Source organism: Stegastes partitus, unplaced genomic scaffold, assembly GCF_000690725.1.
Source record: "Stegastes partitus isolate 25-593 unplaced genomic scaffold, Stegastes_partitus-1.0.2 Scaffold287, whole genome shotgun sequence".
NCBI classification, from domain to species: Eukaryota; Metazoa; Chordata; class Actinopteri; family Pomacentridae; genus Stegastes; species Stegastes partitus.
In genome coordinates, this window is record NW_007578018.1 from 110373 (window position 1) to 135142 (window position 24770).

At 41.5% G+C, this 24770-nt stretch overlaps 2 protein-coding genes across 2 annotated transcripts; one reads left to right on the plus strand and one right to left on the minus strand.

Annotated features, from left to right (window-relative positions):
• Positions 1-254: 254 nt before the first annotated feature.
• On the plus strand, positions 255-11468 carry tnk1 (tyrosine kinase, non-receptor, 1). Its single transcript, XM_008282801.1, has 14 exons — positions 255-431; positions 2179-2357; positions 3510-3580; positions 3699-3887; positions 5011-5163; positions 5260-5537; positions 5662-5788; positions 5929-6075; positions 6195-6289; positions 6862-7110; positions 7394-7458; positions 9058-9536; positions 9633-9728; positions 10778-11468. Exons 2-14 carry the CDS (start codon positions 2195-2197, stop codon positions 10952-10954), a joined length of 2289 nt encoding a protein of 762 aa, XP_008281023.1. The 5' UTR covers positions 255-431; positions 2179-2194; the 3' UTR covers positions 10955-11468.
• A 1646-nt stretch (positions 11469-13114) lies between these two features.
• Positions 13115-23814, minus strand: LOC103358012 (phospholipid scramblase 2). The gene is made up of 8 exons (XM_008282802.1): positions 23655-23814; positions 23052-23127; positions 19928-20229; positions 18958-19000; positions 18588-18808; positions 16954-17115; positions 14961-15122; positions 13115-14877 (listed from the first exon to the last, which is right to left on the minus strand). Exons 2-8 carry the CDS (start codon positions 23062-23064, stop codon positions 14818-14820), a joined length of 963 nt encoding a protein of 320 aa, XP_008281024.1. The 5' UTR covers positions 23065-23127; positions 23655-23814; the 3' UTR covers positions 13115-14817.
• Positions 23815-24770: the final 956 nt, after the last annotated feature.

Sequence of the window (24770 nt, forward strand, 5' to 3'; positions counted from 1 at the left end):
AACAAGAAGTGTTGTTTTGATCTGGTGATTTATGACACTCAGCTAATCGCTCTGCTGCTATTGTCTGGAGATTTCCCCCCTGTGCTGTGCTGAAAGCTCAGGTGAGAGAAGTCAGGAAGAGGTGTGGTTAGTTGACAAACCTGAAAGAGGCGGAGAGAGCAGCGGAAAACACACAGGTAGAAGTCAAATACGTTAGGACCTCTCGCCGGAACACTGCAACAACAAAAAAAGAAGAACGATACAACTTTGCCGAAAGAATCCGTGCATGGTGATTTATTAGGAAGGATTTCCGACAGACACGAGAAGTGATTTGTGGTAAAAAGCCTCCGTTAACGTGTCTCTGGCTTCCAATGCCGACATGGATCACTTGTCTCGGGGCGTGTGTGGTTGAATAATATCAGCTCGTGGGAGACTGAAGCATCTTGATTAACGTAAGTATCCGATTAATCATCAATCTGTAGATAATGCCAGAGAATTTAATGATGCGATCGTGGATGTTGTAGTTGCATTTATTCTATATAGTTTTAAGTTCCTGTTTGTATAGAAAACACATGATCAGGGCATCAGTGTAGAAAAAGATACTCCTCACACAGCAGGCCATCAGTGATGACATTAAATGAAATTATTTTTGTGCTTTCATTTTCATATTTCTGTTAATCATTACAATCTGTTTACTGCTATAGTATTGCTACTTTTCCTCCAGTAAGTAATCTGATTACTTCTTTGACTGTTTACTGCACATGTGCATTTCTAACAAGCACACCCATGACCAACCTTTGGCAACAGATAAGAGTATTTTTTTATTATTACAGTGGAAGCTGGGGTTATACACCTTCTTTGGAATCTTTTAAAAAGCTGTTCCGTCACTGATTAATGGCCTGGCCTGCCTCGCTGGGTGTTGATCTTGGTTTGTTCTTGGGCTCAGTCAAAGGAAGCAGGCATCAGCAGTGTAAACACATGCACTTGTGCTGGATTAACAATGCGTTTGAAGTTAGAAGATAGTAGCGTTTGTGATAAACGTGACTGTGAAGTAAATAAGTGATCACGCATGCCATTAGACTGGGAGGATTTTTCAGTAGTTGGGCGGGTTAAAGATTCATCACTCTGTACATAAAGAGACTGATCACAGAGCTCTCTTTGTTTACTTTTATTTTTGTGTGACTTTCTGCTGCTGCATTTGACCTTCGAATTTGCTTCACTCACTTAGGTGCAAATTTAAGTGGGAGTTGTCCCTTGAAATTAACGCAAGCCCAGGCTTGTGCCCTCTTAGTTTTTGATGAGGAGCCTGATCGCTGCAGACAGACTAACCCTGCTACTTGTTTAGATTTTCCCAGGGTAGCTGACAGGGGAATGCTGAAGGTCTTCCCAGACTCGTATCTTGCTTTGCTCAGTGCGCTGATAAGCAGCTAATTTATGGCCGTACAGACCTTTAGCAACATTAAGAGCAGGAAGCGGAGAGTGTGTCCATCAAAAAAGAATTCGCTGAGTTGTACCTTTCCATTTTGTAGCATGAGGGAATTCTGCACCACACTTATTGTTTTACTAATGACTCATGTTTTACAAAATCTTCCATCTCAGATCTTATTCAAAGATGTGCTACTGTTCAACACATTGTATCACTTCAGCAGTTACATAAATACTGTGTGAACAGGATCCGGTTGGACGGGTGGCCCAGAGCTAATGTTTCCAGCTCTTAGTGCTCCACGAGGCCCTGCAGGGTCGTCATCTCCGAGGTTCAAACATGAGTCATTTTAAGTGGAACTAAACTCACATGTCCGTCCTTCTGAGGATCTATCATGTGTCTGTGTTTCCTGTAACCCTCGTTCACCTGCTCCTCTTCTGTCATCTTTCACAATTTTCCGTGTCTGATTCGCAATTACTTTTCGGCGTGACATTCCAACTCATGCACGACAGCTTGTTAAAAGTTGGCGCTCGGCTACAAGTTGAACAACGCCCCTCTGGCATCACACACTTTCTGTTGAGTCTCCATGGTAACCTAACAAAGCTCGAGTGGGCGCAAAGTTACAGTTAAACAGGCTTTTAATGTTGCTATCTATGCATCCTCAAACTGGGCACATGATCCAGAACTCAGTGTCTGATGTTTGAATGAGGAGATTTGCAAAACCAGCACAAAAAGTCCCTCCACTGTCTTCTAAGCTCACGTCTTTAACCTTCCAGGCAGGTCAGCCGGGTCATGCTGATGGACCAGGAAACTCAGTGGCTCCACCAACTCCTGGCTGAAGTCCAGCTGGAGAAGTTCTACTTGCGTGTCAGAGATGGCCTCAACATCACCCGCATCCAGCACTTCGCCTATGTCAAGGAGTCTGACCTCGAGCAGATAGGAATCAGCAAACCTGGTGAGTCTGATCCTTTCCTCTGATCATTCAGGCTGGATGCACGCAGTCTTTCTCACACAGAGGAGATTTCTGCTTTGGGTCAGTCGAGGAGGTTCGATTGATCATAAGACAGAAAAGGGTTTAAACAGATCCTGGTGCAAAGACAGTATCTAAAAGGCCCCTAAGTTCTATATCATTATTAGAATGGCATGAACTAATGTTTGACTTCATCTTTCTTTTAACCAAATCTTAAACCACATGTAAACAGATGCAGTTTGCTCAGTGTAAAAACTAAAGTGTTCATTTTCAGGCATTCTTGTGTGCATCAGATGATTCAATTGCCTCAGAGGAGTCACCAGCAATCAATCGTAATCGTTCACTAGATGTTAAGAGGCCAGAATTTGATTCACACAGCTTTCTAGGTCACCTAAATTGATCATTCAAGTTGCTGTGTGTAATTTTGACCAAGCACATTTAGTCATATTGGAGGGAGCATAGGCGCAGACTGGAGCCACACCTCTGCCCCAGGGCAGCTGTGGCTACAATCGTAGCTACCACCACCAGGATGAATGTGTGTGAATGAATAATTGACAGTGTAAAGCCACTTTGAGTGCCTTGAAAAGCACTATATAAATCTGATACATTTTTGTTATTATTATATTTCCAGAAAACCTCTAATAAATCTATGAAAGAACTTGTGACAAAAACGCATGTGTTTCAGTGATTCCTTCATTGGTATACACGGTCTTTACAAGTGTATGGAAACATTTTCTTCGTAACTTTATGGTCTCAATCGCTGGTTTTAGATCTCCTTCAGTGCAACATGGTCTTCATTTAGTGAGGCTTTAAAACACTAGTTCACGAACCAGTGGGTGACACTGTAATTGTCTCTCCAGGACTTCAAAAAAGAGAATAAAGTGCAGTAGAATATGAAATTGAGCAGTGACTAATGATAATTTTTTATCATCATTACTCTGTTAATTATTTTTATGAATGTTATTTATATTTTTAAACTTGTTGCTTCATTCATTTAGTGTGTAATATACCAGATTGTAGAGCAAAATTCTGCAAGAAGCCAACATAACTTTTAAGAGCTTTTAGAGTTTCCCAAGCAAAAGTCCAAAATTGAAAGATACTGATTTTTTTTTTTTCTTCTTCTTCTTCTTCTTGCAGCACAAAGAAGATTATGGGATGCTCTAAAACGCCACAAGACAAACTCACGATCGCGGCCATGGATGCACAAGGTCTCTCAAGCGTTTAACTGCATTTTACAGTTTTGTCATAGACTTTTTTTTATTGTGTAAGAGCTACAGGATGTCAAGCCTGGTAGTAAGTTGTTCATTATTTTATTGATGCACACAGGGGTTCAACAGGCGAGGAGATGGAGGGGAGCAGTATAGTGGAAATGGCCCAGCTCAGGGCCAGGAGGGCGGCAGCCGGGCTCTTCCGAGTTTAATTCAAGACAGTGAGCTGGTTCTGGGGGAGAAATTGGGTTCTGGGTCCTTTGGAGTGGTGAAGAAGGGAGAGTGGCACACGCCAACTGGGCAAGTGGTAAGAGACAAATCTAGAGACCAGACAAACTGGGAATTTTCTGATGCTGTATGTCATGTGATGCTTCACTAAAATATAAACAGTATAACACATTTCTTTAGTTTTTAACACACAATAAAATCTAACTTTTAAAAAATGCTGTTGTAGGTGTATTTGAAGGGCCAGTAGGTTTCGAAAGTTGCCTGATACAGTATTCCCAGTATCGCAGTTCTGGTTTTGATCATATTCAGGATATAGACTATGTATGGCCATAACAGTATCCAGGTTTCTGATCATCTGTGTGCAGTTATTTTCTTACCATCATAGCAAAACAAAGACCTGGATCAGGTGTTTACATGCCCAGCATCCTGGTTTCTGTCAGAGCACTCCAGATAGCATTTCTATCTAAACTAAGAATAAGGTGTTAAGGTGACACACACCCCTCTGCCACCTGCCATGGCTATCACACATCTCCCCCCCGATAAAAGACAGCCCAGAAACTACTGTACTTCTTCAGGAAAGCTAAATTCCCTTAGCAAATCCTTTTTACAGAGTAAAGGGAAGCATCCTAACTGGAAACATCATGAACTGGTATGAGATGGTGCAGCCTGCAGTTGGTGATTAAAATTTCTCTGAACATCATTAGTACAAATCTACCAATTAGTGATGCCACAGCCTGTTTGTCCTGCTGCTGTCTGGTAGACCTTGAAGCAGGTTATGAGATTATCAGGAGTGAACAATTAGTTGAAATATTATTGAAGTCACAATATGGCCAAGTACTGATATCCAAATCACGGGAACTGACGATTTGGGTCATGCAGGAGGCAGCTATAAACCTACATAGGAACTGCATCTGTAATTTTGTTATCCAATCTTGTGTTGCGTAGTGATACTTAAACTGAATCTTGCATTTATTTACTTGTTCCAATTTGTACTTTTTACACGTGCAAGCAATATCCAGGGTAGTCAAAAAAATCACCATAACGTGACACATGTTAACATGCCCACCGGTAATTACCATCTGAAGTGGCCGTTCAGTGTTGCTAAATGTTGTATTTTATGCTTTTCTAGCTCATGCCTTGTGGAGTGATGGTGTATGAGCCTGACGCAGACTGAGTTTTGCATTTATCTTGACTGTTTTCAGCTGTCTGTTGCCGTAAAATCACTGAGGAGCAGTATGTCGAGGCAGACGGACACTCTGAACGACTTCCTCCAGGAAGTGACCACCATGCAGTCCTTAGACCACCCCAACATTATACGGCTCTATGGTGTGGTGCTCACACAGCCGCTGAAGATGGTAAGATGATAAGCATGGATAATTAAGATTATCTATTGCAATTAATATGTGTTTAGGAGCTGAAATACACACTGATCTGTTTCCCCCTTCCTCTAGGTAACAGAGCTGGCCCCATTGGGATCACTATACGACACTCTGCGTGCACGTCAGTTTAAGTACCCTCTGGTCCGGCTCTGGCTCTTCGCTACTCAGATTGCGGCAGGTATGGACTACCTGGAGACCAGGAGATTCGTCCACAGGGACCTGGCTGCAAGAAATGTGCTGCTGGCGTTCAAGGACATGGTGAAGATCGGGGACTTTGGCTTAATGCGAGGCCTGAGCCAGGAGGCAGACCACTATGTCATGTCAGCACACAGAAGGATCCCGTTTGCATGGTAAGGGCTGTTAACGAAAATGGGAAAATCTGATTAGGAAATGATTGCTAGTTGTATTAATAACACTTAGAATTTTCACCAGTTAACTCTTTCCTTATGGTTTGTTTACCTGCTTTTCCTTCAGGTGTGCTCCAGAGAGTCTTCGTATTGGCTCCTTCTCCCATTCTTCAGATGTCTGGATGTTTGGTGTTACTTTATGGGAGATGTTTACCTACTGCGAGGAGCCCTGGTTTGGTCTGTCAGGCCGACAGGTACGGGCTTGTCCCGCTATGATTTTGCTGTTTGTATTCATGTTAGTCAGAGTATTTGTCTTTATTATTGGAATGTATGTCCCCACCCTTATGCCGTTTTTTTTTTTCTTGTGACTCCCACTGACATTTATTCTGTTTAGATTTTGTGGCGAGTGGAGCGGGAGGGCGAGCGCCTGGACAAACCACCAGATTGCCCTCAGGAGTTATACACCATCATGAGGAAGTGTTGGGCCTGCAATCCTGCTGACAGACCCAATTTCAACCAACTGGGCACGATGGTGGCAGAGGTATGACCAAACACAGACCAGAGATCTGTTGATCTGGCCTCATTAGGTGTGAAAGCATAGACAGAAACAAGCAATTTTTCTGCATATCTTTGTCTTTATTTCTCTTACTTCCTCTGTAGGTTAAACCAATGGAAGTGCAAGCAACAAGAGACTTTACAGAACCCAGAAAACTCACACTCGCGGCCAATGACCTGGTGACCGTCATAGACCATGGGTGGGTGAGGGAGAGAGCCGACACAATCGGCCTTTGTTGAGCTTCAATCAGCCCACTCTCAGATTCCAGATCTCAGCGAGCCCTTGAATGCGTATTGCTTTCTTGTGCAGGCCTAGCAGCTTTTGATACTATCTGCACAGTAATGGTTTTATTTTACGTAACAGATCTGTGAACATGTCGATATTTATCATGTCAGTATTTGCAGTTTTCATTTTATATAGTCGTATAAATCAAACAAAAAGTTCTGCATTTGGTTTAGCAAATCGAGCTGATCCAATCTGGTGTTGTTTGCTCTTTACAGATGTAAATGTACAGAAATGAAACACTTTTAAAACCGCAATAAAAGCAAAACTAATGTAACAGATTATTCCTCCTAAAGACAAAGACTTTAACTGATAAACAATAAAGTGTACCCTTGTTGAGGTTTCATTGCAACATCCTTACTTGCTCTGCTGTTTGTTGCTTTTGGAGGCTAATGTATTGTTGTGACAAGTGTTAAAGACTTACTGGCTTCTGTTTAGCAGGACTCCTATTTTGGCTTCTCACCAAATATTTTCTGTCTCTCTGCGCAGTCTGGAGCTGAGCGAGTGGCGAGGTCAGAACCAGAGGACGCTGACCGTCGGCTGGTTTCCTGCAAGCCTCATCGCGCCAATACAGACCCCTGTTTCTGTTACTGTCAACACCACTTCCAGCAACCAAGGCCCCAACCTCGCCACCAGCTCTACCCACATCTCGGCTCCGATAAAGGGCAGCATGCACCACACGGGGCATGGAGACATCAACCCTGAACGCTCCTGGGGAACGCCTGAGAGCCTGGACAAGTCAGTGATCATCCTCATTCACTCCTTCCTGCCTTACTTACACTATTTGGTATATTAGGTGTCTTTGCTTCTATAATTAAGTTCACCTCTAGATGCTGTTTTAACAAAATGTATGTTTCACAGTGGCATCCTTTGCTCCTTTTCCCCTAATTTGTTGATCATACAGGATACAACAATGTACTGTACCAAGTCCAGCATAGCACTGAACTTTCACTTCCTGTCAGTCAGTGTATTTTCTGAGCTGAAACTGATGGATAATGTGTTTTTGTTGGGACGTCTGCAGGAGCGGCAACTGGAAGTCGGGCCCTGTCAGGGAGAAGGAGGGATCCAATCTGCAGAAAATGGCAGGTAGGAACTATACATATAATCAGCTGTAGAGTGTAGTGAGTAAAGCTACAAGACATGGTTGAATTTATGTAAATATGTGTATAATCATTATATAAATAAATACACATACAGTGCCTATAGAAAGTTCTCACCTCTCTTGGATGTTTTCCCTTGAATTATGGTGAATATAAATTGGCTTTTTTGACAAGAACTAACAAAAAAAGACTTTCATGTCAAAGAGAAAACAGATATCTACAAAGCCATGTTAACCATTTTAAAATATAAACCTTAAATAAGTATTATATAAAAAAAAAATAAGTAATCAGCCCTGTAAAGTCAGTTTTTTATAGATGCACTTGAATACAGCATTGAACCTGTGTGGATAGGTCCCGATCAGACTTGCACATCTAACACTGCAATTTTGCCCCATTCTCCTTTCCAAAACTACTCAAGCTCTGTCAGGTTGCACAGGGGACGTGAGTGAAAAGCCCTTTCCAAATCTAGACAGAAACTGTCAGTTGGATTGAGCACAGGGCTCTAACTCGGCCTCGCCTGATCATTTTAAACCATTTCTGTATAGTTTTGGCTGTATGCTTTGGGTCTTTGTCTTGCTGGAATACAAACCTTCTCCCAAGTCAAGGTTCTCCATGATTCCCCTATACTTTTTCACATTCATTTTACCCTCTACTTTTACAAGCCTTCCACGGTCTGCTGCTAATAAACATCCCCACATCATGATGCTGCCACCACCATGCATCATAGTGGGGATGGTGTGTTTCTGATGATGTGCAGTATTTGGTGTGAACATAGCATGTAGTCTGAGGGCCAGAAAACTAAATTTTGGTCTCCTCAAACCAAAGAATGACTCAGTTGAGACTGAAAGCTTTTTTCAACAATGGCTCTGTTTTTGCTACTGCCTCATAAAACTTTTCTTTCAAGCATTTAATCATTTGACATTACTTTGTAAAAATTATTTTTCATCTTGACTAAGAGTCGTTTTTCTAAATTATCTTCAAAAAAGCTGGATTAAATTGACCATAATTCAATGTTGAAACGCAATAAAAGGAGATAACTACTAGTCATTAATACTGGAATATTTATTTGTGTCAGCATCTTCCCGCTGTGGTAACGGGCTCTTTAGCCAAATTTTAAAAATTGCGATTTTTTTTTTTTTTTGTCGCTGCTGTTTGCTTTAATTTCTGCTTACACTGTCTTCTTTGCTCCGGATTTCTCATGCAGTACAGTTTCACAGATTACCATGTGTAGTGTCTGCTAAAGACTGTACATTTATTCATGCATTGTGAATGAAAGATGTTGCTTTTTGTTGTGTTGCTTATATTTCTATGAAGCATCTAATCCATCGAGGTCGTAACTTATTCACTTACACACGTTTAACTCTTCTGCCCTGTGTTGGTTTAATCAGGAAGCTTCATAGGGGCTGAATTCTAAACACCAGAATAATTCTCTTGTCACACCTATGCAATATTAAACCATACATACTGCATCATCTGTATGTGTGTATGTTTGTTCTCTAGTAAGAAATCAGCCGTGTTCGGCTTGATTTCTGCTGACAAACATAATATTGAACTGCATCAAAAAGGTGTCTTCCTGCTTCCTCAGGTATGTCTCGGAGCCTGGAATCGGTCATAAGCGGACATCGGCCCCGGGCTCATACAGTAGGGCAGGTCATGGTGGATCATCAGGGCAGACTCATGCCTCCTGCATTGGCAGCTCGAAGTGTGGTGATGCAGCAGGACCTTCGTCGGTTCAGCGAGGCCAGTATCATCCCCCCTCCTCGTCCTCCACCTCCCAACCTGAAACGCTTCAACATGAAATCCCAGAGGAGACCTGCGGGTCAACCACCCACAGGGACGCCATGGCCTCCGCAGATGGTGCCGTCACCTCTGGTGCAGCCGCAACCTCAAGCGTTGCCTCAGCAGGGCATCGGAGGCTCCAACCTGGTCAGAACCGCCCACATGGCACGCTCTACCCCACAGCTGGACGAGTTTACAGACGGCAGAGAGAGGGATCGAGAACGAGTAAGAGAGCGGGAGAAATCGCCTCATGTGCGGAACAGTAGAGACAATCTCGTTCCACAGGTAAGAGCTTCTTCGTGTGCAAGATGCCTTTTTTTTGCCTGAAGCTTTGCTGAGTGGATAAAAACAGAAGTGTAACAAGTGTGTTGCTCTGTTCAGATCATGGATGCAGTACATGGAGTGACCATAGAAGAGGTTCTTAATGCACTTCAGCGTAATGACGGGAACCCAGTGCTAGCGGAGCAACAACTCAAGGTCAGAGGATGAAATGAGACAATTATCTGTCAACACATAGGCAATTCAAAGTAATCTGTGTGTGGATATGAAAAGGTGTTCAGACATGATGGGAAAGAAACACAAGGTCATTTAAGAAGACTAAACCTTCAAGTTCAACAAGCTTGAGTGATGTATTAAACAGAACACTGAACTGATGCTAAAATATACAGTTTAGTTAGTTAAGTTATGAACAGATTTAACTTGTTGCAAAGTGAAGCTTAAAGCTCCAATCTAAAAATATTAATAATTGGGTATCATACTCCAAATATTGACTTCAATACAATACAAAGCATTATAGTAAGACTGCATTACCAACCAGGTACACAAGTACTAAAATATGCAATCAAGTGAAATGTGGCGTCTAAATTTAACTGAACAAAATGTAAAACAGAAAAGCTTAAACTTCACATTTAAAAACTCACAGTAAATATTTACACCATTACAATACAAGGTTTTTAAGCAAGACTGCCTTACCAACCGGGGAAATTTTCCACTTTACTGTAAATCAGTTGGTAATTTGATTAATCTGGGGGGAAATTACAGAATTTGTTCAGAAGCTTTACACTGACTAAGTACAAAATTAACAACAACATTGACAGCTAGTCCTGTGTGCCCTGTGAGCTCTGTGTTAAAGACTGTTATTGTTTAACTTTCATTTATGTTTAACCACATTACCACAAGCTAGACTGAAAACACAGAAAAGCAAAGGCTAATGCTTAACTTAATACAAGCTGGTAAGCCACAGGATGTGTAGGGTGTACATTTTGGGTGTAAACAGGCTGACCCAGACATTTGTCACACATCAGATATTTTTTTGTGGTAAACTTATTTTGAATCACTTCAAACCTATAATTTGTCCAGATGTTAGAATTAGATGTACCTCTTTAAAGTAGGTCTACCTTATGATGTCAATTCAAATGTATATTCTATAATAATAATAATATATTTAAAAGACAAGCAGCTTTCTGACCTTCTAAATCTAAACACGTATCCACGTTAGTATTTTGATTTGTTTCCGTCGCCTCTAGATGGAGCAGCTGTACTCGCTGAGCCTCTGCTCCAGAGACGACTGCCGGAGGATCCTCTCCAGGTACCAGTGGAACCTGCAGGGCGCCAGTTGCTACCTGATCCGATTGGCCCGGGACGACAGGTCTGGCCCCGGCGAGAGGGAGCGACCTCTAGTGAGCACAGACAGACGAGTTTAAAGAGATTGTTCTAATGCGTGGATGGTTGACTTTTTCCAGCATCGCCCTGCTTTACAGTGACACACTCCGCTACCTGGAGATCCAACTGTTATCTTCTGCTCTGATATGGGAGCAGCCCAGTGTGTGTGAAAGTAGAAAAATGGATGTATATTCAGAGGGAAAATATTTTGAAGCACAGGAAATTAGCAAATATCTTCCTTACCACTTTAAAAAATATATTTCTAATGAGACACGACAAGGAGATGTTTTTATAGTTTTTGTCGGCTAATAAATTTGTATATATTGTATTACAAATTATTGTTTTATTGAATAAAAGTGCTGATGTGTTTTTCATCTGCCATGTCGCAATGTAAATTATATCCTGGTTTACTGGGAAACTGCACTCGTTGGTGCTTTTTCTTTTCTTTTCTGTGTTTTATAATAATTGTAACTGTTATGTGATTTTCATTTTTATATTAGGTTTATTATTATGCACAAATTCCACGTTTAAATAAAAGGCTGTGTGCAACACTTAGGCACCAGATGCCTTCTTCAAAACAAATATGAAATATTGGTTCTGTTTGATCTGTTTTGATGCTTTTATCTGTGTGTTAAGAGGATGCAAAAACAACCGCTCCACAAGCACATGGCTCAGCACAGAAGAGCCAGCTCCTTGGGACAGGACTCAGCAGTCCACCTGCATCTCAAGGACAAAGAACACTCATTCGAAGACAACAACGTACAGATTTTGGCCAGAGAGGACAGATGGTTTGAGAGAGGGGTGAAAGAAGCCATCTATGTCAAACTGGAAAGACCATCCCTCAACAGAGGTGGAGGTCTGAGGCATCATCTCACACCAGTTTACAATTCAGTCCTAAGTTCTCTCACTAGGATGATTAAACTACATTCACACCTAGCCACAAAAGTCCCTAACAAACCCCATTGTGGCAGGGAGAGCACTAACGACCCATATAACGAGGGGAAGGAGCAACAAAACCCCAATTGAAACCCAAACTCAGATGTTAATGGCTCCTTTAGGATATAAGTATCTGGAACTCTCAACCAGTCAGTCAGAACTGATGAAGCCTCTTGGATGAGAGGTGGAACGTCTTCAAGGAACTCAAACAAGTCAAGTTGCTATGATTAATCTACCAGAATAAACTGGTGGAGCATTTTTTAACATATACCCTTTCTGTGAAGCCCTGCATGCTTCCACTACAGACAGACAGATGTGGACTACAAAGCTGGACCTGTCACCACTTATGAGCACACAATACAGAGTCTAATTAATCAGTTAGTCAGCATGCATCATACAAGGTGCCTGGATTTGTCTCCATTACTATTATTAGCCATCATTGCAGCTATCAGGTCCACCTGTGCTTTTGCTGCTACGATGTGGTAAAATGTCAGCTGTTTAAAGTGATTTAAAATCTATTAAATTAGCTAAATTATAGCCATAACTTGATTTGAATACAGCATCAAAATGAAATCAAAGTTCTCTCTTCAGTGGGAGCTCATGACTGCTGAATCAACCTAGCGAGTCCATTCATATAAGCGATCCTGTTTACTTAACATTTTCATCTTTTATGGTATTAACAAGCGTGCCAGAGCGAACCCAGACATACTGGTGTAAATATTTACACAGCAGCAGCAGCAGCAGCAGCAGCATGCAAAATGTCAGCTGATCTGCTTTTATGACGAGGAACTTCAAATCACAGAATGATTAAGCAAATGACATTTTATAGGAGGACAAATGTATTCTGATTTATTTCCCCAAGTAGCGCTGAGGCATGGATGGACATGTGAAGACATCCTATACATCTACTTCTTACACAGTTCCAGCAGGTGGAGCCGTAAGGTATTGAGTTAATGAGCAAGGAAAGTAATTCTTATCGGTTATCTCTTAAGTAGGGCATGGACATAATGTGTTTGTATATTAACAGATAGGACGGTCAGGCCACTAGTAATGACACCAATAAATTGAGAACCAGCAACTTAAAATGGTACAGAAAGCCTCCAACTAGAGCTGGACTTTGGACTCTTTTGAGCCACAAAATGAGACCTGACTTTCCTCTGAAGTAAGGATAATTTTTTTTCCAAGTGAAACCAGATGCTCCACTGATTTCCCCGGGCCTTCCCCCACATTTTCCTGGACGCTCACTCGAGCAGAAGACAGCACTCTCAACAATGGCATTTGTTTTATTTCTAAAATACATTTATTTGTGGTTTCGGTAGAAATCGAACAATCACGAGTAAAACGATGCAAAACAGTTTTGATAAAAAATAGGAAGCATGCGACCGCCAGCCGCACATGTAATCAATATAAAACGCACATGCGGGTTAATATCAAACTGTTAGTGAACAAATGACTGCTTTAATTGCACTGCACATTGTTTGGCTACTTCCTAATCAGAGGTCAGATTACTGGTCGTTGCATATTATACACAGGCAGTATTTAGTTCCTGACTGTGTAGTAGAGAGGTGCAGTCTGGATTTAAAGGGAAAACCAAACCCCACAGGAGGCACACCCATCGTATCATGACAACATAGAGTGAATACAGAACAGAGAGCTTCAACATTTCAAACCTGTCATTATTAAAACATTCTAAAGAACAGAGCTGGAAAAAAAAGTTCACACTAACTTACTTATCCTTAAACCTTTCACTGGTGGGTTTTTTTTCAGCCACTTTGAAGTCAGCCATACTTAGATTTGTCCTTCTGTCTACTATTAAACTTCATTGCCACTGACCAATATCTGGCGCACGTCTAACACAGTGGTATCTGGAGAAAACTGGAGGGCGAAGTCTGGCTGTGTCCATGGCAAACACAAGAACCACCGAGGGAGCATTTACACAGCGGACGATGCAGCAGTTTTGTTATGTACACTGCAGGGTAAGGGGGGGAGAGAAAAGGCCATGGAGAGCTAGAGAAAGAGCACTTTGGTAAATTACACAGCATGTGTCACAACCTCTTCGTCACCTCACTTTCGCAGCCACAACTTCCTTTCACAAGCAAAAGCAGCCCGTGTACTGCAGCTTGTGTTTCTATAAAGCTTTTTATAAATTATTAAAAAAAACATTTTAAAAAAATCTGCAGTTAGGAGTCTTGTTGGTTAAAGATAAATGTCAGCATGCAAATATATCTACAACATGCAGATGTGTTATTCGTCATGTCAACCATCTTACTTTGGTGTGTTAATTACCACAACATGCGGATGAGACTGAAGGGGATATAATCAGTCTTGTAGGTATTTGGTGATAAGCTGAAGTACTGGAAAGAACTTGTTTAACATAAAAAGTGCATGTCTTTACAATCCGTCAAGACCATAGTGGTGGTCTGACACCGCCATCGGCTAGCTGCTATAATGGAAAAAACCTACAAGGAATATAGTTTGATGATGACAACAACAGTGTTTCACTTATGCTAGATTCACTGCCATTTTCTTCTTAATGCACGAGTGTTGTAATAATAATAGAAAAACAAACAGGATAAAGGTGAAACACCAGTGCAGCATAAAGCACATTCACAAGTATGTGTGTGCTTGCTGGTTTGTATGTGTAGGCCCTGAAGAAGGCATTCAGGGTATTGTTGACTTTCTTTGGCAAGGATTAAGTCTTAGCTGGAGGTATGCTCCTTCATCTAAAAATAGATCAACTGTATGGAGTGTAAATAAAACAAAAAACACCGGCAACTTGGCGGCCAAGTCAACCAAGGTTCCAGAAAATTCAATCAAGCTTTTTTGGGGCCATATTGCTCAATGTGTTTGTATAAACCGATTCTGGGACTGCCACCAAAAAACATGTGGATAAACAAAGCATAAACAATTCATAACAGGAGAAAACTGATGCTGTTCTTTCAACCTTCTTTTTTTTTTTTTCCCTCCGTTATGAAAACACGGTGCTGCGCTGGTTGGCCTCCCCGACCTTCTCGAAGAACATGAAATCCTGCAAAGCAATAACAAGTAAGTCATAATCAGCAGGATCCCACATAATAAAATCAGCGTTGTTTACAGGGATCGGTCACTTACAATAAGGAAGCAGGCTCCCATCAGCACGGCTTTCATCTTCACGTCCAAGTCAAGCGGGAACTGGATGCCGAAGTTGTCCGTGTCGGTGAAGACCTCTTTGAGAAGGCCGCTCCACTGCTTGCTGATGCGACCGATGGCTTTGTCGCTATCTTTCGTCTTCAGCTGGGGAGCAATAACAATGCCAGGGTTCACAACAAGTTATACTGACTCAAGTTCTTTCGGCAAAAAGCTGGTTGACCAAGATGTTGAGGTGTATAAGCACTCAGGTATGAGAGTGGTATTGATGTTGTCATTGAACTCTCCCCCATGAAATAAATAAATGTACTTTTCAACAATAGTAAGTCAAGCAAACAATAACAGGACAATACAGAAAAAAACATCACCAACAAAACATTACAACAGGAAACAAAACGATATCTACAAATCAAAAAAAAAACTTTTTCTACTTCAGACAAGCTCTCATTTTCATACTTCATACACTGATATAAATGCTGCCTTTGTATATTTATGACAAAGCTTAAGATGTTAAACAAATGTAATGCAGTTCCAGAACAGAAATCTAAACAAGGCATAAAGCCGGTTCCAAATTTTGATTTCATTTTGCTGACATAGCAGTGAAAGGAGTTTACCAAGTGGACTGAACAGTCAGAAAAATCCTTTTTCTCTTTGTTTTAGGGATTGAAGTGTTCCATAAATCCAGTTATGAATGATATATGAACTAACTCTGCCGTTAAAATCTTGTAATATATAGACAGAAAAACAACTGGGATGTCAAGTGTATGTATGGTGTTTTTTTGTTTTGTTTTTCTTTTTTGGACAAGAATTTACGCTTTCATCTCAAAACAGATTTCTACAAGGTAATGTCAATTAATAAAAAGCCTATGAAACACAAAATAAATGGCCAGACCACTCACCTAATTCAACACAGGTGCAGCCAGTTGGTGCTAGAATTCATATAATTAGCAAAATAGAAATCATTTGAGTGCAATTAATGTGTCTCAAGTGATCGTAGTATAAAGACACCTGTGTCTGGAAGGTCTAGTCACTGGTCAATCACTGGTACTCTATTGCTACACAATGAAGACAAAGGAAGACTCCAAGCAACTCAGTGAAAAGGTTATAGAAAAGCACAAGGCTGGGGATGGATACACAAAAATGTCCAAATGTCCCTTTGAGTACAGGTAAATGATTTATTAAAAAACAGGCTGAATATGGCACATGCCTAAATCTGCCTACAACAGGCCGTCCTCAACAACTGAGAGAGCCTGTAACTCGTCTGAAGAAGAAACTTCCATGGCTGAGATGGAAGAGACCGTGCATAAAGTGAAAAGGAAGAAGAATCTTACAATCACATCATCACAAACATGCCATCCCCACAGAGAAGCACGGCAGTGGCAGCATCATGATGTGGGGCTGTTTCTCGACTGTTTGACTCTCGAGGGGGTAAATGTTTATGCAGCCACATATTTCAGGTTTTAGATTTTTAATTAAATCACATTGCTTCGTAGACATCTGTTTTCACTTTGACATGAAAAATCCTTTTTATGTAAATTTATGTCAAGAAAGACAAATGATTCAAAGGGAAAACTTCCAAGAGTTATAAAACACAATATTTTTTTTGTATTCCAAGTGTCTTCGTTAACATAAACATACAAAGGAAGTGTTATGTCACTAATTATGAGCTAATTTGCATAAATGTCTACTAGACAAGTGTAGTAAAAAAACACCTATATGTGTATGTTTGAATGTTTTCTTTCCACTGGTCTAAAAGAAGATGCGCTATAGGAGCAAAATATCCCAACATTTTTACATTTTTAAATAAACAAACTGTGTTTTTGTCTGCAGTGTCTCACTTTGAAGCAGGTAACGCGTTATACAATCAGCAATATCTTAGTAGTTGCTATCAGTAAACGCCATAAAGCTCAGTTTCAGATTACGTGATCTGAATGGATATGTAACAAGGCTAATCGGACAACAGTCCCGTTGACCTCACCTCAAAGTTGACGTCCCCACAGCAGTTGCAGGCAAAGCAGGGCCCCTCCAGTTTCATCACGGTCTCCTTGTTTGGTCCCTGGATGGAAAATCGTGGCAGGAAAGGGTGCCAGTCTTGTTTGACGTACCCTACGGTGGTTCCCGGCGGGGCCTGGACCTCCATCTGTAAATCACGCACTTAGTTAGACACACGAGACACGTCTTAGAAAGTGTTTCTTAATAGAGATTAGAATCCACCCTTTATTTCTTGACAGCTATAAATAAAACATCACGGGGCTACACAGCATGTCACATGGGACAGCAGGAATGAGTGACGTGACACTGACTGCTGGATTGTGAAAGCACATAACCAAGGTAATGCGTCTCATATGGCTCCTGTCTGGGCAGTAAACAGAGAACTGCAGTATGTGAAAGCCTTCAGTTCAGGCCAGTGGGAACATACTGTAGACAGACTGCTAATGATGTGAATTAAATAAAAAGGGGAGGGGGGGAGCGAGAGAGAGGTCTCAGTGGAGGGTGACAGAGGATCAGGGAGTCCAGGAGATAGTTTGGACAGACAAAGAGCCATTCATATTGTTAAACAGCTGCCCGAGCAAAGCGGTGCACAAAGACATCGAAACGCTACTTGGCAACAGTGATAGGAGGTGAAGGGACGGAGACATTTAAATGTGAGAGCTGGGAGGCTGCAGGTTTTCATGGTAAGATAAACTAAGAAGCTCAAACTCTTTCACATTCGTCTACCAAGATTCTCAGACATAAACAGCATCTTCCAGTTTTAGGCAACCACAGAAACCAGGCCATGATTCTGCATTTTCAAATGGAATGTAAACCTGCATTTTTCAGTCCTGTGAGCACCACAATAGCATCGGGGTGAGAGCAGACATCTTACAGGCAGATGTTTCAAAAGATAGTCAGATAAAAAATAAACAATAAGATTTTCTTTGAAGCAGAAATCCCACAAATCTCATGGAAAACCAACCACGCTTTTCTTAATATTGTTTATCCATCTGTCTGTTGCTTTCAGACTGAAGGCAACCAGCTCTTTTGAATTCCGTTTTTGAAAATCGGTTAAAAATTACTACTTTTCCAAATGAGAAAAGAACTGGAAAGAAAAGAAACTTGGAGTGTCCAGGCCCTGTTCACACATAGCAAAAATGGTGATATTCCAATGGGCCTTTGGTTTACACGTACACAAGTCACCGAAAACATCATATCATATCTGAAAACCGACCAAAGTGGAGATTTGGAAAAACTCCATCTTTATGTTTGCATGTAGACAGGAGGAGACGGAGTTTGACGTCACGGTATGCGACAAAAGCATCATCAGCGTAAAAAAACTGCTCTGAAGAATCAACCGCTTAACCAAGCAATAGCCTGTTCTTCCCCTTTAGAATCTGTCTGGACAATCAATACAGTTAAATATTAACTGTATCATACTGACACGTGGAGATCAATTATTTAACAGATAGGAGTTTTTATCCATATTTGGAGTACGTGCTCAGGGTGATGGGTCACTGAATGAACTATTGACTCAGCACAACATTGGTTATAGGTGTGGTAAATCAATATCATAAAAGCCTACTTCATTTGACACTCGCTAAGTCATTTAGACTCAAACAAATATTAAATGCAAACCTCTTGAAGGCAACAGGGACACCAGCAGGAAACGCAGCGGAAAGGCCGTACGAGACGGATAACCTCCCTGTCCATGTTGTCCTTGATCTTCATGTCGAAGCTGCGCAGAGAACCGCAGCAGTTCCTGGTGCAGCAGTCATTCTTCTCCTTGGCCTTGTAGATCTTCTGGCCCAGGCTGTTCTTTATCTCATACTGGTTGTTAGTCTCGAAACCGATGAATGCTGGGTGGGGTAGCAAGGAAGACAAATGGTGGAAAAAGTACAGATAAGAAAAGAATTCCAAGGACAGGGGTCATCTGTCATCATGATTCAACTGTTAAGCTTGCAGGAGATGCTGCTGGTTAACTGGGTGAACAGGTAACAGGCTTTACCTTCTAGGAGTTCAACTTTTTGATGGATCAGGATCTGGTCGATCTGAAACCACAGGAGAAAAAGCAGCGTGAGAAAGTGTACAATTATAAACACAAAAGTCAAGAAGAAATCAAGCACATTTCGAATATTTACAATGCAAAACAGCTACCCTCGTGAATTTCCATAAAACCATATAACACTCTGCTGCATAAACGCGTTGCTCTCTGCTTTCTATGAGTACATTTAGTGTTATTTCCTGGAGAGCAAAAGAAACCAAGTTAAAGGACTTCATCTATTCTAAGTTGGGCCTTTAATAGTTGCACCAAGACAACCTGCAGAGTTACTGGTTTAAAAGAGAACAATGTTGAGTGTGATCATTAGAAGTTCAAAAGACAGACAGGACTGAGGTCATGCAACAACTTAACAGGACAAAATTTGAATTTAAACATGACAGGAAGATAAACTGGTCTGACTGGAGTCATCACAAACTAAAGCCCGATTGCTGAGCAAAGCAGATGTTGTTTTAAATTTGATGTCAGCTCTAAAAATGCACAATGACCCCAAACAAACAAGTATATAAAAGGTGAATCAGTAACGACAGCACTTGAATTTTTACTGTGCGTTTCTGGCTACTTCCATGTGACATTTTATTGTACTAAAAGCCATGTGGCAGACGCGCAGGAAGGAACTTGAGAGTGACGAGGCAAACAATGCATTTCAGTGTTCCTCGTTTTTAGGGTGTTACACAATATAAGGATAAACGAAGGAGTCAACACGTCGCTGTCAGTCATGTGTCTGGAGGTCAAACACTCAGTCACGTATTCTTTTCATAAAGGAATGAATGCATGAATTTAGTTTTCCATTCTACAATAAAGACACTTAAACTGGTGGAGAGAGATTTTAAATCACCTCGCTGCACTAACATCTCCTTCACCTTAAGGAGTTGCAGATCAGTTTTTCTTCTTTTACAGTCTTTTCATGATTCTCTACCTGTGTGAGGTACTCGAGCCCCGGCGGGACCCCGACAGCAACCGCGGGTTGACCGCCGACCGGGGCCGGGGAGATCGCTCCTGGACCGCCACCATACTCCTGCCCTTGAACTGGACCCGGGCCCACCTGTCCCGGCTGATACATGACTGGAGCTTGGCCTGCGTTGTAGCCCATGTTAAATCCTGGTGGAGGAGCCTGACTGGGGTCTCCATAACCGCCCTGGGGAACCGGATATGGAGCGACGGAGTGGCCCCCAGGCTGAGGCATGGGATAGGACGCCTGGTTGTAAGGGTCTGGGTAACCTGGGGAAAAGACAGTGACATTTGTTCACCCTTTTCACATTTAAAAAATCATATTTTATAATAGATACAGATCTGTTTTTACACATGCAGGGTTTCTTCACTGTGTAAAGTCAGATAACATTAAAACTACAAACAACATCGCTTCATTTTAACCATAGAAAACATATGAACAACACTGAGGTAACCACTGAAATATTCAGGTAAAAATTTAACAAAATAGTTGCATAAAAACCCAATATAAGCCATAAAAGCATAAAGCTGCTTGTTACGTATCTTATCTCTTACCTTTCAACAAAGTAACGATAAGATAATTCAGAAACACATAATTATGTGATCGGCAGTGGGAGTCGTGAGCTCTGTGTGTCTGGCTGGTAGCAGGTGGTCACAAGAGTGTAAGAATGCATGTAAGTTAACTGTGGATGATCCTGCTTTTCCCTGCTGGGAAGGCAAAACCAGTAAGCTACTTATTTGCTGAGCCACTGCAAATACAAAGCATTTACAGGACAGCTAGTAAAACAACAACAATGGTGGAAAAACTGGACTACAGAATGCAGTTACGCTCCTCGCATTTTCATTTAAAGAAATGTATTCAAAAGAGGTCTAGAACCAAAACAATTACTTGGAATTAGCCTCTATTCAGGAAGGAATTGAACAGCTGCTGATTGTTTTCCAACCAGGATGTGCAAGGTTTTCCAGTTGGCAGTTCAGAGCGGTGCTACTGATTAAAATCCAGTTTCGGTGGGAGCCTGCATATTGTCTTTTATTTTATCATTAGAATAACATGGAATCTTTAGGTTTACCAAATTAAAGACTGATTTTTAAAACTGTCCCTGCTAGTGGCTGCCCTTTTATGGTAATGACAAAAAAATCTGTTTGTCATTCACAAAGAAGAAGTGTGATGAGAGGATATTTGTTCTATCACTCTTAGTACATGTGTATAATAAGCATTCTGTTCTGTGTGGTTTTGGATATATATATATAGTGAGTGATTCTCTCTCTGAAAAACAAATCTTAAAAGTCAAAGTTCGCTCACAGACTACATCAGGTTGTCGTGCAGGATTCCCCTTTACTTTACTACATTCATTTTACCCTCTGCCTTTACAAGCTTTTTGAAACTTGCCGCCGAGAAGCAATCCAACATGGTGATGCCACCGCCGTGCTTCATAGCCAGGAGTACACTCCACCAGTGACTGGACCTTCTGGATACAGGTGTCCCCATACCACAAACACTTCAAACAAATTCACTGATCTCCATTTCACTAATTGTGTGACTTCCAACTGGCTGCAATGTTTGCAGTGTAGCATCACCATAGAAATACCTCCAAGAGACAAGTTAGGTCGTTAAGCCCTTAAGGTGTATATCAAGCAAACACGTCAAAGAGTCTCTGAACTGGGTTAGGAATTGTAGTTTCAAAGAAAATAAGCAATCTAAAGACAGGACTTCATCTATCGAATTAAATCAGATGAATAAAAATAATCTTCAAGAAAAAACCTTAAAATTCTACTTTTCGCCTTTAAAGCACGTAATCGCTTGGCTCTTGAGTTCATGCAGGGTTTTTCTGTCTCAGAATGGGACTTTGGGGGGAGGGGGAGCATGCATGATGGTAAGCAGGCAATAATTCCTCCAAGTGTGACAAACCCGCTTGTCACACTTGGTCACTGACAGCAAACTGGTCAGACCATAACATTGCTGTTTTCCAACTTAGATGCGACAAAAGTGTTTTTGGTGACTTTAGGATCTTTCTGACCACCTGAGAACTGGCATGACTGTGTCTGTGTTAAAGAAGCGAACTGAAAAACACTTCTATGTTCAGTTCCGCTACATCTGTGGTCTGTAAATACGGGCTCCTTTTCTGTGAGTAGGTGTTTTTTCATGTTCTGTGCGCGTCACATCTGTAGTTTATTGTAAATAACTTTGAGTTTAAATGTCCTGCCCTCGTCTGTAACAGAAACATAAGACTCCATAATTGTTGTGTCATTCCTGTCAGGCTACGAGGGATTTGTATGCCACACACTGGTGTCTCACCACTGACCAAACTGGTTTTTTGTTAGCTTTGCAGGAAAGTCCAGCAGTGACCTTATCACATCAGCTCAACTGTCTTAAAGGTCACTGGGCGATTTCGCTGTACAATTCTCGTCGATTAAGTTCATGACTGTCCTGGCAATACAGTCTCATGGATTACAGTTAGAAAGCAAACTGGCCCTTGCGCTACTTTTTGTCATTTGAACAAGAGCCAGTAGTCAAAAAAAAGGAAGTCAGGGCTGAGTTGTGTGAACTCCGAGGCTTGCCTGTGCTCCACCTCTTTCCAAATTCCTTTCTCTGCTTTGCAGGAAATACAACACAAAAAACTGGTATCTGTGTTCACAAAGAGGCACAAGTTAAAAACCCTGACAGGCCCACGCAGCAGGACCTTTCCCCTCCTTAATCTGGTCTTCTCTGTCCAGAGGGAGTAGCGCACTGGAATAAAAACTCAGATATGTTTTCAAGCAAGCATTCACGGAATTCGCTTGAAATTTCACCACCTTTGGGGAGGACACGTTTTTGAAAAGCCACAGGAGGAATCTTGAGGGCAGGACAAGGTGCTCATTCACGATGATCCGTGGGAGGCATGTGATAGGAAATTGGAATGGAAACTTTGAGAAATGAGAACCCGATCATTTCACAACGACTATAAAACATGACATAATGGAAGTAACCGATAGGGAAGAAAGCAACAAAAATCTTCTGCTTTCATTCGCTCACACTCTTAAGCTTTCTAAAGTTCACATGGAAAGGTGAGAGAAAGCCACTCATCTCTGTGCTGCTGCTTTCAGTCACTTACCAGGGGCAGACATGGCGATGAACTTGCAGAAACTTGGCTTGGCACGCTGGAACAGAAGGTCACACTTCCAGGGTCTCTAGGGGAAACGGAAGGCATGAACAAGGGAGGGGGAAGTTTTTGATATAAACCACAAAACCGCGGGATGGGAGGGAGGGAATGGAAGGGTTGCCAGGGGATAGAAAAGGACAATATTAAATAAATGAACCCTAATCTGCCGCACGATGAAGCCTGATGGTCATAAAACAGCGTGTTGATCTTCACACCAGCGATGGGTTAATGAGTTTACAGCCTCGATAGCGCAATCCGGGTTGTGCGTAAAAATGGTTAAAACTTCCATAAGTTAACAAGAGGGTTGCATGGAAATCAGCGTGGGTGTGGCATGCTTGAGCAGAAGCAGAGGGGGGCTGGTCATTAATTTTTTCCACTGGATCCCACTTATCTTTTGCTGTATTTTTCTCACCACCAAAATTCAGCACATGAAGCTGACGCGTAATCAGATGGTGCAAAGCCTTGATCTCTTTGCATGCTTCACCAACATGATCGGCTCCTTCCAATCTGCAATTTATTAAATATATAAACGAGGAAACGACATTGAAATCTTACCTCTCTGATGGTTGCTTTCGAATCGGTTCCAATTAGACGAAGCACCCGGAAAAAAATCAAGTGAATAAAAAAGTGAAAGCGCAGAACCAAGGAGCCGCTTTTTGCTCGTCTTCTTTCCAACCTGTTAAGTCACGATTGCGCTGTTTTCTCTTACTCCTCCCTTCGATCTGTGTTTTTTTTTTTTTTTTCTGACATTCCCCTCCCATGTTCGCGCTCATACGATCTTAATTAGGTTTGCCGCGGAGCCAATCCGAAACAGGTTTATCGTGTGTTGGGCGGATGGTTGACGCGTTATTTTCGATAAGGGCTTTTTTTAATTGTGCCACCAACTTTGTCACAGTCGTGCAAAAGAAGGTTTATGCCATGGAAATGAAAACATTATCATTATCAGTGTTTGCAGCTGCAGGAGGGAGGGGTTTCATTTTTTGGTAAACGTGGTACCAGCACCGACCACCAGAGGGCGCTGATAGCTCAGAAAAGATCCATCCTCAGTCAACACCACACTGTAGAGGAAGAGTTCATTTGCAAAAACAGATATCTCCATTTTTATAGATTTTCAGAAAAAAAATGTGTTGTTTGCTTGAGATAACATAAATCAAACTGAAGTTGAGTGGATTTGACTAAATAGAAATGGCATGACAAAAATAGAGATAACTTAAGTTTGATTGATATTGTCTCAGGTAGACGATGGAAAAGTGGGTTTTCTTTTGTTTTTGCAAATGAGCTCTTCATATGTTTATATAGATCAGAATCAGTTATTGATCTCCAAGAGGAAATTACTTAACCCTCACATATTTTTCCTTCCTCAATTCCTGTCAAGAATTCCCTCATAGTACGTGTCTATACCACATTTTCAACTACAGATCTGTTTAGAATGTCTAAATAGCCTATGTCACATCCATCCATCCATTATCTATACACCGCTTAATCCTCACTAGGGTCATGGGGGGCTGGAGTCTATCCCAGCTGACTTAGGGTGAAGGCAGGGGACACCCTGGACAGGTCACCAGTCTATCACAGGGCCACACTTAGAGACAGACAACCAAGCACACTCACATTCACACCTACGGACAATTTAGAATCACCAATTAACCTCAACATGTTTTTGGACTTGTG